This window comes from Physella acuta, unplaced genomic scaffold, assembly GCF_028476545.2.
Source record: "Physella acuta isolate Inbredline_101_S28 unplaced genomic scaffold, ASM2847654v3 ptg001625l, whole genome shotgun sequence".
Taxonomy (NCBI): domain Eukaryota; kingdom Metazoa; phylum Mollusca; class Gastropoda; family Physidae; genus Physella; species Physella acuta.
Genome location: NW_026733139.1, coordinates 68870 through 83390, shown reverse-complemented (window position 1 = coordinate 83390; position 14521 = coordinate 68870). Strand labels below are relative to the sequence as shown.

General features: G+C 44.1%; 3 protein-coding genes across 5 annotated transcripts in view; 2 read left to right on the top strand and 1 right to left on the bottom strand.

The window, feature by feature from the left end:
- LOC131929396 (glutamyl aminopeptidase) overlaps positions 1-14521 on the bottom strand; it is a 100297-nt gene that overhangs the window by 80912 nt on the left and 4864 nt on the right. The window lies entirely within an intron of this gene.
- Positions 4601-5676, top strand: LOC131929397 (serine protease 40-like). Its single transcript, XM_059285562.1, has one exon. It carries the CDS (start codon positions 4662-4664, stop codon positions 5655-5657), a length of 996 nt encoding a protein of 331 aa, XP_059141545.1. The 5' UTR covers positions 4601-4661; the 3' UTR covers positions 5658-5676.
- LOC131929398 (chymotrypsin-like protease CTRL-1) lies at positions 9627-13706 on the top strand. 3 transcript variants are annotated; one of them, XM_059285564.1, is made up of 3 exons: positions 9627-9758; positions 11645-11725; positions 11953-13706. In XM_059285564.1, the coding sequence occupies exons 2-3, from the start codon at positions 11681-11683 to the stop codon at positions 12850-12852; spliced, it is 945 nt and encodes a 314-aa protein (XP_059141547.1). In that variant the 5' UTR covers positions 9627-9758; positions 11645-11680; the 3' UTR covers positions 12853-13706. The 3 variants fall into 3 exon arrangements, with proteins under 3 accessions (XP_059141547.1, XP_059141546.1, XP_059141548.1); XM_059285563.1 differs by having other exon boundaries at positions 11616-11725; XM_059285565.1 differs by having other exon boundaries at positions 11587-11725.

Here is a 14521-nt window from a genome sequence, read left to right as displayed (position 1 = left end):
ACACACCTTCAGTTAGGCGTTAGGTGAATATAAAAGGAAAAAGAAGATGTGGAGGTCAATAATATCCTGTAAGACCGGGGGTGGCTGGGGGCGGGGGGGGGGCGGTGTAGACCGTTGGTGGCTGGGGGCGGGGGGGGGGGTGTAGACCGTTGGTGGCTGGGGGCGGGGGGGGGGTGTAGACCGTTGGTGGCTGGGGGCGGGGGGGGGGGGGGTGTAGACCGTTGGTGGCTGGGGGCGGGGGGGCGTGTAGACCGTTGGTGGCTGGGGGCGGGGGGGGGGGGTGTAGACCGTTGGTGGCTGGGGGCGGGGGGGGGGCGGTGTAGACCGTTGGTGGCTGGGGGCGGGGGGGGGGGGTGTAGACCGTTGGTGGCTGGGGGCGGGGGGGGGTGTAGACCGTTGGTGGCTGGGGGGGGTGTAGACCGTTGGTGGCTGGGGGCGGGGGGGGTGTAGACCGTTGGTGGCTGGGGGCGGGGGGGGTGTAGACCGTTGGTGGCTGGGGGCGGGGGGGGGTGTAGACCGTTGGTGGCTGGGGGCGGGGGGGGGGTGTAGACCGTTGGTGGCTGGGGGCGGGGGGGGGTAGACCGTTGGTGGCTGGGGGCGGGGGGGGGGTGTAGACCGTTGGTGGCTGGGGGCGGGGGGGGGTGTAGACCGTTGGTGGCTGGGGGGGTGTAGACCGTTGGTGGCTGGGGGCGGGGGGGTGTAGACCGTTGGTGGCTGGGGGCGGGGGGGGGGTGTAGACCGTTGGTGGCTGGGGGCGGGGGGGGGGGTGTAGACCGTTGGTGGCTGGGGGCGGGGGGGGGGGGGGGGTGTAGACCGTTGGTGGCTGGGGGCGGGGGGGGTGTAGACCGTTGGTGGCTGGGGGCGGGGGGGGGGGTGTAGACCGTTGGTGGCTGGGGGCGGGGGGGGGGGGTGTAGACCGTTGGTGGCTGTGGGCGGGGGGGGGGTGTAGACCGTTGGTGGCTGGGGGCGGGGGGGGGTGTAGACCGTTGGTGGCTGGGGGCGGGGGGGGGTGTAGACCGTTGGTGGCTGGGGGCGGGGGGGGGGGGTGTAGACCGTTGGTGGCTGGGGGCGGGGGGGGGGGTGTAGACCGTTGGTGGCTGGGGGCGGGGGGGGGGGGGTGTAGACCGTTGGTGGCTGGGGGCGGGGGGGGGGGGGGTAGACCGTTGGTGGCTGGGGGCGGGGGGGGGGTGTAGACCGTTGGTGGCTGGGGGCGGGGGGGTGTAGACCGTTGGTGGCTGGGGGGGTGTAGACCGTTGGTGGCTGGGGGCGGGGGGGGTGTAGACCGTTGGTGGCTGGGGGCGGGGGGGGGGGTGTAGACCGTTGGTGGCTGGGGGCGGGGGGGGGGGGTGTAGACCGTTGGTGGCTGGGGGCGGGGGGGGGGTGTAGACCGTTGGTGGCTGGGGGCGGGGGGGGGGTGTAGACCGTTGGTGGCTGGGGGCGGGGGGGGGGTGTAGACCGTTGGTGGCTGGGGGCGGGGGGGGGGGTGTAGACCGTTGGTGGCTGTGGGCGGGGGGGGGGGGGGTGTAGACCGTTGGTGGCTGGGGGCGGGGGGGGTAGACCGTTGGTGGCTGGGGGCGGGGGGGGGGTGTAGACCGTTGGTGGCTGGGGGCGGGGGGGGGTGTAGACCGTTTGTGGCTGGGGGCGGGGGGGGGGTGTAGACCGTTGGTGGCTGGGGGCGGGGGGGGTAGACCGTTGGTGGCTGGGGGCGGGGGGGGGTGTAGACCGTTGGTGGCTGGGGGCGGGGGGGGTAGACCGTTGGTGGCTGGGGGCGGGGGGGGGGTGTAGACCGTTGGTGGCTGGGGGCTGGGGGGGGGGTAGACCGTTGGTGGCTGGGGTCGGGAGGGGGGTGTAGACCGTTGGTGGCTGGGGGCGGGGGGGGGGTGTAGACCGTTGGTGGCTGGGGGCGGGGGGGGTGTAGACCGTTTGTGGCTGGGGGCGGGGGGGGTGTAGACCGTTGGTGGCTGGGGGCGGGGGGGGTGTAGACCGCACAGGTGACACCTGACCTAGTGATGCAACTGGTTTTCATCATCCCTTATGTCAACTTACATTATTTCATTCAAGTACATTGTAGTAAATCTTACATTATTTTATTTATTTTAAGTACATTGTAGTAAATCTTACATTATTTCATTCAAGTACATTGGAGTAAATCTTACATTATTTCATTCAAGTACATTGGAGTAAATCTTACATTATTTCATTCAAGTACATTGGAGTAAATCTGATACAAATAAGAACAGCGTAGTACGTCATACACATACTTTTCAAGTAATCGAAAAGCGGAAATAGCTGCAGGCAAATGAAATGTTGTTGAATAAACCTTGCATCGCTCTCTTCCTAGTATGCATCAAACTGGTACGTTCTTTCCGTTGGGAACCTTTTGCTATCAACCATTATGTCGTAACCCAAGCCTTTGTGCTAACGTAAGCCTGTGTACTCTACATGTTATACTTTAGATGCAGAATGGTAGTGTAGGAGTTATTTTCTAGGATTAAATACCTTCGTTATCGAGATTTATTGTCATACGTCATGACGGTCATAGAGTTAGGAATTAAGGTACCCTGGCTACCTACGTGGTATAGAGTTAGGAATTAAGCTACACTGGCTACCTACAGGGTATAGAGTTAGGAATTAGGTTACCCTGGCTAGCTACGAGGTATGGAGTTAGGAATAAAGGCCTCCTAGCTACCTACGGGGTATGGAGTTAGGAATTAAGTTACATTGGCTACCTATGGGGTGTAGTTAGGAACTAAAGTACACTGGCTACCTACGGGGTGTTAGTACACAAGGCATAAAGGCTACCCCGGTAAATAACTTCCATCAATTTTATTTAGGCTTGCATAGTAACGTCATAACTATATGTCTAGTTACAGTATCAAAGTGTCATACTAATTTGTCTACTTTCATAGTATCATACCAATTTGTCTATTTTCATAGTGTCATACCAATTTGTCTATTTTCATAGTGTCATACCAATTTGTCTACTTTCATAGTGTCATACCAATTTGTCTACTTTCATAGTTTCATACCAATTTGTCTACTTTCATAGTGTCATACCGATTTATCTATTTTCATAGTGTCACCAATTTGTCTATTTTCATAGTGTCACCACTTTGTCTACTTTCATAGTGTCACACCAATTTGTCTACTTTCATAGTGTCATACCGATTTATCTAATTTCTTAGTGTCTTACCAATTTGTCTACTTTCATAGTGTCTTACCAATTTGTCTACTTTCATAGTGTCATACCAATTTATCTACTTTCATAGTGTCTTACCAATTTATCTACTTTCATAGTGTCATACCAATTTATCTATTTTCCTAGTGTCATACCAATTTGTCTACTTTCATAGTGTCACCAATTTGTCTACTTTCATAGTGTCATACCAATTTGTCTACTTTCATAGTGTCATACCAATTTGTCTACTTTCTTAGTGTCATACCAATTTGTCTACTTTCATAGTGTCACCAATTTGTCTACTTTCCTAGTGTCATACCAATTTGTCTACTTTCATAGTGTCACCAATTTGTCTACTTTCATAGTGTCATACCAATTTGTCTACTTTCATAGTGTCACCAATTTGTCTACTTTCCTAGTGTCATACCAATTTGTCTACTTTCATAGTGTCACCAATTTGTCTACTTTCATAGTGTCATACCAATTTGTCTACTTTCTTAGTGTCACCAATTTGTCTACTTTCCTAGTGTCATACCAATTTGTCTACTTTCATAGTGTCACCAATGTGTCTACTTTCATAGTGTCATACCAATTTATCTACTTTCATAGTGTCATACCAATTTATCTACTTTCATAGTGTCATACCAATTTGTCTACTTTCTTAGTGTCACCAATTTGTCTACTTTCCTAGTGTCATACCAATTTGTCTACTTTCATAGTGTCACCAATGTGTCTACTTTCATAGTGTCATACCAATTTATCTACTTTCATAGTGTCATACCAATTTATCTACTTTCATAGTGTCATACCAATTTGTCTACTTTCTTAGTGTCACCAATTTGTCTACTTTCCTAGTGTCATACCAATTTGTCTACTTTCATAGTGTCACCAATGTGTCTACTTTCATAGTGTCATACCAATTTATCTACTTTCATAGTGTCATACCAATTTATCTACTTTCATAGTGTCATACCAATTTGTCTACTTTCATAGTGTCATACCAATTTGTCTACTTTCATAGTGTCATACCAATTTGTCTACTTTCATAGTGTCATACCAGTTTGTCTACTTTCATAGTGTCATACCAATTTGTCTACTTTCATAGTGTCATACCAATTTGTCTACTTTCATAGTGTCATACCAATTTGTCTACTTTCTTAGTGTCATACCAATTTGTCTACTTTCTTAGTGTCATACCAATTTGTCTACTTTCTTAGTGTCACCAATTTGTCTACTTTCTTAGTGTCACCAATTTGTCTACTTTCACTACCCCAACAGATAAGCTACCAAATTGTCTACTTTCACTACCCCAACAGATAAGTCTACTTTCACTACCCCAACAGATAAGCTACCAATTTGTCTACTTTCACTACCCCAACAGATAAGCTACCTATCGGCAGCCCATCCACGCTGCACGTACAAGGCAAAACCCAAAGATCACCTGGAAGTCTACAGGAGTGAGTACCACCATGACGTGGGTCAAATGGCCGAGTGGACAAGGCCCGCCCACACCCCTCTCGTCTACCCACCCCACCCTCTCTGCGGCATTCCCGTGGTCAACGGCGCCAAATACAGACTGACCGGCACCCTCTCGGAGCCTCATGCCTGGCCCTGGGTGGCCTTTGTTCGCTTTGGCCAGCACGTGTGTACGGGCGTGGTGCTGGACGAAATCCACCTGCTGGCCGCTGCCCACTGCATCCACCGAGAGCGCTCCGGCACGGCCATACTGGGCATGCACTCCTACGCCCAGCGGCACACGGACCCCCACATCGCCAAGCGGAGCATCGCCAAGGTCACCATGCACCAAATGTTCGACTTCGAGAGCAGGAGACACGACATCGCCCTGCTCAAGCTGCTCGCTCCGCTCAACTTTACTGACCACATCCGGCCCATCTGTCTGCCCACCGCGGGACCCTTTCAACCTGACATCTCACAGCATCGACAACAGGGTCACGTGACACAGGGCGAAGGTCACCTGTCACAGAGTAATAACGATACGTCACAGAGTACGAATGACACGATACAAGGTGATAGTGACACGTCAGGGAGTGAGGCTGGTGACAGGCCGCAGTACACGATCCCCTACAAAGATGACGTCTGCTTCCTCAACGGCTGGAGCAACGTGGAGCACCAGCTCGACATCTTCACGGAGCACGAGCCCGTGCGGACTCCCAACAGCAAGCTGCACCAGCTGCGGGTGTGGGTCATGCACCAGTACCTGTGCTGCTACCTGCACCACTTCGTCAACTTCACCATCAACAACGGGCAGATGTGTCTGGACAGCACCTGGGATAAAGGCACCTGCGGCGGGGACTCAGGTGGGGCCCTAGTCTGCCTGCGGGACGGCAGGTACTACCTGACGGGGCTCCTGTCGTACTACGAGCCCAACTGTAACGGACGGGTCATCCCAGACATCGTCACAAACGTCCACAGCTATTTGGACTGGATAAAAGAAAACATTAAAGAAACACGCTCGTAGGCCTATGGATACACACATTGTAACAGTTAGACCTATGGATACAAACATTGTAACACGCTCGTAGGCCTATGGATACACACATTGTAACACGCTCGTAGGCCTATGGATACACACATTGTAACAGTTAGACCTATGGATACAAACATTGTAACACGCTCGTAGGCCTATGGATACACACATTGTAACACGCTCGTAGGCCTATGGATACACACATTGTAACAGTTAGACCTATGGATACAAACATTGTAACACGCTCGTAGGCCTATGGATACACACATTGTAACACGCTCGTAGGCCTATGGATACACACATTGTAACAGTTAGACCTATGGATACAAACATTGTAACACGCTCGTAGGCCTATGGATACACACATTGTAACACGCTCGTAGGCCTATGGATACACACATTGTAACAGTTAGACCTATGGATACACATATTGTAACACACTCGTAGGCCTATGGATACACACATTGTAACACGCTCGTAAGCCTATGGATACACACATTGTAACACGCTCGTAAGCCTATGGATACACACATTGTAACACGCTCGTAAGCCTATGGATACACACATTGTAACACGCTCGTAGGCCTATGGATACACACATTGTAACACGCTCGTAGGCCTATGGATACCCACATTGTAACACGCTCGTAGGCCTATGGATACACACATTGTAACACGCTCGTAGGCCTATGGATACAAACATTGTAACAAACTCGTAGGCCTATGGATACACACATTGTAACAGTTAGACCTATGTATACACATATTGTAACACACTCGTAGGCCTATGGATACACACATTGTAACACGCTCGTAGGCCTATGGATACACACATTGTAACAGTTAGACCTATGGATACACATATTGTAACACACTCGCAGGCCTATGGATACAAACATTGTAACACGCTCGTAGGCTTATGGATACAAACATTGTAACACGCTCGTAGGCCTATGGATACAAACATTGTAACACGCTCGTAGGCTTATGGATACAAACATTGTAACACGCTCGTAGGCTTATGGATACAAACATTGTAACAGTTAGACCTATGGATACCCACATTGTAACACGCTCGTAGGCCTATGGATACACACATTGTAACAGTTAGGCCTATGGATACAAACATTGTAACAGTTAGACCTATGGATACCCACATTGTAACACGCTCGTAGGCCTATGGATACACATATTGTAACAGTTAGACCTATGGATACAAACATTGTAACAGTTAGGCCTATGGATACAAACATTGTAACAGTTAGACCTATGGATACACCAGACTGTAACCTTGAATACAAGCATTGTAACAAATCAGTAGACCTTCAAGATTCAAAACCAGATAACAATATCGCAACCTTGTATGTAGCATAATGAAATGATGTAAACCCGTTTTGTGTATGTCATGCTATGTAATAAAGTCATTGTAACTGGAGGCGACACCTTTCAGCGGATCTTGACATTTTATTTATGATTGAAAGAGTGCGTTGTGCGAAACTTTAAACAGCGGATCTTGACATTTTATTTATGATTGAAAGAGTGCGTTGTGCGAAACTTTAAACAGCGGATCTTGACATTTTATTTATGATTGAAAGAGTGCGTTGTGCGAAACTTTAAACAGCGGATCTTGACATTTTATTTATGATTGAAAGAGTGCGTTGTGCGAAACTTTAAACAGCGGATCTTGACATTTTATTTATGATTGAAAGAGTGCGTTGTGTGAAACTTTAAACAGCGGATCTTGACATTTTATTTATGATTGAAAGAGTGCGTTGTGCGAAACTTTAAACAGCGGATCTTGACATTTTATTTATGATTGAAAGAGTGCGTTGTGTGAAACTTTAAACAGCGGATCTTGACATTTTATTTATGATTGAAAGCGTGCGTTGTGCGAAACTTTAAACAGCGGATCTTGACATTTTATTTATGATTGAAAGCGTGCGTTGTGCAAAACTTTAAACAGCAGATATTGACATTTTATTTATGATTTAAAGAGTGCGTTGTGCGAAACTTTAAACAGCGGATTTTGACATTTTATTTATGATTGAAAGAGTGCGTTGTGCGAAACTTTAAACAGCGGATCTTGACATTTTATTTATGATTGAAAGAGTGCGTTGTGTGAAACTTTAAACAGCGGATCTTGACATTTTATTTATGATTGAAAGAGTGCGACATTTTATTTATGATTTAAAGAGTGCGTTGTGCGAAACTTTAAACAGCGGATCTTGACATTTTATTTATGATTGAAAGAGTGCGTTGTGTGAAACTTTAAACAGCGGATCTTGACATTTTATTTATGATTGAAAGAGTGCGTTGTGCGAAACTTTAAACAGCGGATCTTGACATTTTATTTATGATTGAAAGCGTGTGTTGTGCGAAACTTTAAACAGCGGATCTTGACATTTTATTTATGATTGAAAGCGTGCGTTGTGCGAAACTTTAAACAGCGGATCTTGACATTTTATTTATGATTGAAAGAGTGCGTTGTGTGAAACTTTAAACAGCGGATCTTGACATTTTATTTATGATATATTAAAGAGTGCGTTGTGTAAAACTTTAAACAGCGGAACTTGACATTTTATTTATGATATACTAAAGAGTGCGTTGTGTGAAACTTTAAACAGCGGATTTTGTCATTTTATTTATGATTGAAAGAGTGCGTTGTGTGAAACTTTAAACAGCGGATCTTGACATTTTATTTATGATTGAAAGAGTGCGTTGTGTGAAACTTTAAACTGAATTGATGTGGGGCAATGTATGTTTAGCTAAAAATCACTTAATCCTAGTCGCGTTCAACACTAATTAGCTAATTAGCTTAGTTGTTAGCATGTCATTTGAATACGTGATGTTGCGAATTGTTTGTTTTTTCCGACTTGTAAATTTTTTTAGAAAACTGTGCGTCTACCATACATTAGATAATATTGTTTGTAATAAAACTAATTACGCTAGACGCCATGACTCCACCATTGCTACATGCAATGACTCGACAATTTCAAGACGCTATAACTCCACCATTCCTACATGCAATGACTCCATCGAATCACCATATAATAAAACTGTTGAGCAACGACTGACTATAGACTGTTTTTTTTTTCTATTTGCATTTCCTGGAAAAAGACATTTTAGTACAAGACCTAGCTTTTCCCATCTACCTTTTGTATCGATCTATATACACAAGACAAAGTTGGGTTTGTTTGTTACTCACGCCTATATGATCGGGTACCTGCAGGTAAATGGCATGAAAATTGTTCGTAACAAAGCGCGCGGTCCCTCTCTTTCTAACGAGGAAATTAGTCATCTCAATAATCACCAGAGGCGTAGCGAGGGGGGGTGCGGGGGTGTGGACCGCACCGGGTGACTCTATTTAGAGGGGTTGACACCTAGGCAAAAAAAAATAGCAAAACATATACGGAAAAATGTGAGGGGGGGGGGGGTGCAAATCGAAAGTTTGAGGGAGGGGGTGCAAATCGAAAATTGAAAGTTTGTCCCCGGGAAGGGTCGCTACGCCTCTGGGGGGTGACACCATTAAGTGCCGCACCGGGTGACACCCGACCTCGTTACGCCACTGATACTCACGTTCAAAGTGTCTTAAAATTAGAGCCATCTCTTTTCGTAGTAAATTTGTGTGTGTGTGTGTTTGTGAGAGCGTGCTTGGAGGGAGGGGAGCGGGTTTGTATTTTTCAGATGTTTTGACGTGTAGTAAGTAACAAAACTATACATTCCACATTATTGTAGGTTGCCTACTGAGAATTTCGTAAACACTTTATTATTGATAAGCCATCAACTTACAACATAGACCCACATTATACTCAATCTAAGTACTAAAAACTTTGCAACCCGTGAACTAGGCTGTAATGCAATCGTACAATTTATCTTTGAAACACGCAAGAAACTAGAGTATGCTTTAATGGTGCGAAAAGTTGCTAACATTGCACCGTCTAGCACCAGTCTCACATGGACAACGTCTTTGCGCATCATACCAATTTTATACACTATATTTTTTAAATTTTTAACTAACTCTTAGATTTAGGTTTACACAACATATGTTCTACTGCCACAGAAAGATGTTACGACTTTTTTCAAGTAGTTTATGTAAGTAAACAAATAACTACGATAATATTTTTAATGTGAAACAAGTGCAGTTCTATTTTCAGATCCTCTCTAGATCTATCATAGTGTTGAGTTTACTGGATCTAGATTCTAGATCTAGATCTAGATCTAGTCTAGATCTAGATTTTAGAATCGGTAATGCCTTAGTTTAGCGTCGGAAATTATCGGGTAATGTTTGTTGAGTTTCGGTTACTAAAGTTACGGTAAACTATGGTATATTTGACCATTCAAATATAAATAAAGTGAAAGTCGATTGTAGTAAATTAATGTTTTAATTTTTTAAATTTAATTGACAAAAGGAAACAGAAATAAATATTATAGTAGATTTAAATTAGTAGATGTTATAATAAAATATGTATATATATAAATATAAATAATAAAGTCAAATGTAATATTTAGGGGGGTTGACACTAAGGTTTTACCCTAGAATCTAGACATTGATCTAGATTCTAGAATTATCCTAGATCTAGATTTAGATCTAGATCTGTACTATTGAAAACCTACTCGTTTATAAATATAGAATATACTACTCATGTGCTGACACTAGAATAAGCTACCAAAATGGCTGACAGACTAAACGACATATCAAGTTGAATGGAGGCGAGTGAGTTGACGAAAATCCTTCCATCATGTTGTTGACATGGGGTAAAAACGTGCTTTTTAGATTTAGACCGTAAAAATAATAAAAAATAAAAACTTAAGCCTATTTTAATTGAAAACCTACTCGTTTATAAATATAGAATATACTACTCATGTGCTGACACTAGAATAAGCTACCAAAATGGCTGACAGACTAAACGACATATCAAGTTGAATGGAGGCGAGTGAGTTGACGAAAATCCTTCCATCATGTTGTTGACATGGGGTAAAAACGTGCTTTTTAGATTTAGACCGTAAAAATAATAAAAAATAAAAACTTAAGCCTATTTTAATTAACTTAGAAATTTTATATTTTTAGAATAAATGCTTTAAAAGTTGCAAATCCAGAGAACTTGAAAATAATGTGTTGAATTTAAAGCTACATTTCTATTTATTTTCATCAAGCCTAAGTTATAACCGGATGTTTCACTTTCGTAAGACACATATTGATTGGCTGTACAGGAACTCCGTGATCGATAATTATATGTTTACAAAACTTTGCAGATAAAGTTTTTAAATAACAATGCAAATTTAAACCCCATGACCTAGTTTTTCCTTTTTCAGCTTACAATGAGTACAATAAAATTTATTGCAGTTTATCGAATAGCAGGATGCCATTGTTTATGTCGCCATTACACGTGAAACCCGAATTGTTTTTGCTTTTTTTTTTTTAATTTTATTTAGTTACCGAAAATATTAAAAACATCAAATACATCCAATCTTTATTAAAGTCCGAAAAAAACCAGACAGACAGGATTTTATTACCATATTAATTGTAACTACGCTGTGTATGATTTTTAAATTAATTAATGGGCCTCTCGAATACCTTCTAGCTCGCGTCCTTTAAAACTTTCATTTCAACTCTACTTTCTACCTATCCAGTGTCAATGTCTTATGACAAAGACTAATGCAATGTGCAATATACACGTCTAATACGATAATGAATATATAGATCTAGTGCCAAATGCTTTTTGAGCTAGCACGTTAACTCAATAAAATACTGTGATAGAGACTTGTTAAAAAGGGCACTTACACATCAATGTCAATTGCAGACCTACCCAATTGTACCGCGTTGCTTTATGATTGCAGAGCTTCTAATGATGTTTACTTTAGACTGCCAATGATGTTGCTATTAACTTTAGACTGCCAATGATGTTGCTATTTACTTTAGACTGCCAATGATGTTGCTATCTATTTTAGACTGCCAATGATGTTGCTATCTACTTTAGACTGCCAATGATGTTGCTATCTACTTTAGACTGCCAATGATGTTGCTGATAAAAATACTTTCTTTCCTACTGACACTGCTGGTATGTTTGTACTATGCAGTTGCTGTGTGTGTGTGTTGTCTAGAAATAAGGTGGCCTTACATAGTTTGGTCGCTCTGTGTGTATTTGTGTGTGTGTGTGTGTGTTGTCTAGCTATAATGATGGCCCAATTATTTAAAACAAAGACTAATCACCGATTCCTTAACACAGAGACTAATTCCCGATTCCTTAAAACGGAGACTAATCCCATGACAAACTTTTTGTTTTAGCTCCTCCGTCCTGGAGCCGCCAAAACTGTGGTCCAGTGTACGTATTCCTCCAAGCCCATGGGCTCGCTTGACAGCGTGAGAAACAACTACCTCTACCACCGCGGGGAGCTTCCCAACTACATGGATGAGACCTACAACCCGGAAGCCATAGACCAATACGAAGACTGCGGCACCAACAACTACCCGAGGATGTTCGAGGAGAACATCATCAGCGGCTTGGTTGCGCAGGACGGCGCCTTCCCGTGGATGGCCCTGTACCAGGTGGACGATAAGGTCTGCGGCGGGGCCCTCATCAGCCAGCAGTGGGTCCTTACGGCGGCCGCCTGCCTGGTGTCCCGTAAACCCGGGAAGGTGATCCTAGGCCAGACCCAGCTGCACGCACACGACGCCGTCACCATCGATGTGGACTTCACCATCCGCCAAGACGACTACAACAACATCACCCGGCAAGCGAACCTCGCGCTGCTGAAGCTGAAGAAAAAAGTCCACTACACGGATAAAATCAAACCCATCTGCATGCTAGCAGACAGCCTGATGGACGCCACACCCTGTTACGTCAGCGGCTGGGGCATCACCAGCCACAAGAAGCGACAGTCACCCAGGCTGCAGTACCTGAAGGTGACCAAACTGGACCAGTACCTGTGCTTCTTTCTGTGGCAGGTGGTGGCCAACGGCGATGTGGACGACCAAAACATTTGCCTGGACCTGCTCTCAAATACCGACCTGTGCTACGGGGACGTCGGCTCCCCCCTGGTCTGCGCCCTGAGCAACAAGTTCTACCTCACGGGCGTCGTCTCCTACGGGGACAAGAAATGTCACGGTGACATTCTCCCCCCTGTTACTACGGCCGTCTACCCATTTCTAGAGTGGATCACTGAAAAAGTCAACAGATACAGTTAGGATCACTGAGAAAGTCCACAGATACAGTTAGCCTTTTGGAGAACTGGACAATGTAGTCTTGGTCAACCTGCTGTCTTTTAGTTTTCACACATTGTCCTCTCATTTGACATTTTCTCATCTGTGGGGTAATTTATAACATGTTGTCTTCCAGTATAAAATTAGGTCCTTTATGTTGTCATTTGCTCCTGTGATATTTTATAACATTTTGTCCTCCAATATATTATTAGGTCCTCCTAGATAACATTTTGTTCATCTTGTAACTAGTCTCCATCGTATATACAAAATGTCCTTCAGAGTAATCTTTTGATTAACAAGATAATGATAAATCCTTACTGTAAAACCCTGTATGTTTATACACGGAAGAATCGATACGAGTACTGTATAATCGCTGAGGAATCGATTACAATTTTATTTTGGCAACTTACACGCAGTAGAATCCACACACTTTAGTTGTGTAGAGGCTATAAGAGGAGTCGATATACTTTTAGACAGGTAAAAACAATCCCAGAACAAGATATCTCACGGACATATTATCCCATGACAAATGATCTCAGGGGCAAATTATCCCACGACAAATTAATGATCTCAGGGCAAATTATCCCAGAAAAAAATCTCACGGACAAAGAATACCAAAGAAAATATTTTACCTCTAAATAGACAGTACTTAAGATTATTTTATTTGGTTTTTTTTAAAATGTATGATTTGAAAAAAAATGTTTTTACACATAATAACGGACTCTGACTGGTCAGATTTTAGCTTAAAATTTCCAAACATCTTGGCCTCTGTTGCTACTTTTCGACTTTTGGAGCACTTCTATACATCCTAATCTCTTTACTTTTGGAAATAAAATACTATACACAAGTTTTTATCTTTTTTAAAAATGTATTACAAATGTGACAATGTTCATACAGTTTTTAGCGCAATTTCCATTCTGGAGAATTGCGTTTATTAACTCGTCATTTCTGGGAATGGATGGATGGATGGATGAATGTGTGTCCGGGCTTTAAGTCGTATCTCCTCCTTAACGAAGCAATATCGATGACTAGTTCCAAAAGCAATTATCTTAAGTAAGTTAGGAGAATGAGCATAGGCCATAAAAATTCCGGGTTTCTTTCATGTATTTCCCGGAAAAGCCAAAAAACCTCGAAAAAATGCAGTTTTTGGCCCATATCTCGGCAACCAGACCACTTAGCGACTTGAAACATGTACCAATCGATTCCTGCCATAATTTAGAACAATATTGCCGAAGAAAGTTTTCAAAAATATCCTCTCGTTCGGTCACAAATTTTAAAATTACATAAACACCTACAAACCGATCTTTCTTCTAGCTTGAACGCACCCCATCATTATACGTCAGAGCTATTTTTAGATAGCATAAGGAAATTGCGCATAAATGTCACTAGACTTTTTTAATTAACTTGTTTTAATAGTTAATTGACACCGTTTGTTGGATGTCTAGTAGTTAATTGTAAATAGTTAATAGGGTGTGGTCAAATCACAGCCAGATAGGGTGTGGTCAAATCAACACAGCCAGATAGGGTGTGGTCAAATCACAGCCAGATAGGGTGTGGTCAAATCACAGCCAGATAGGGTGTGGTCAAATCACAGCCAGATAGGATGTGGTCAAATCAACACAGCCAGATAGGGTGTGGTCAAATCAACACAGCC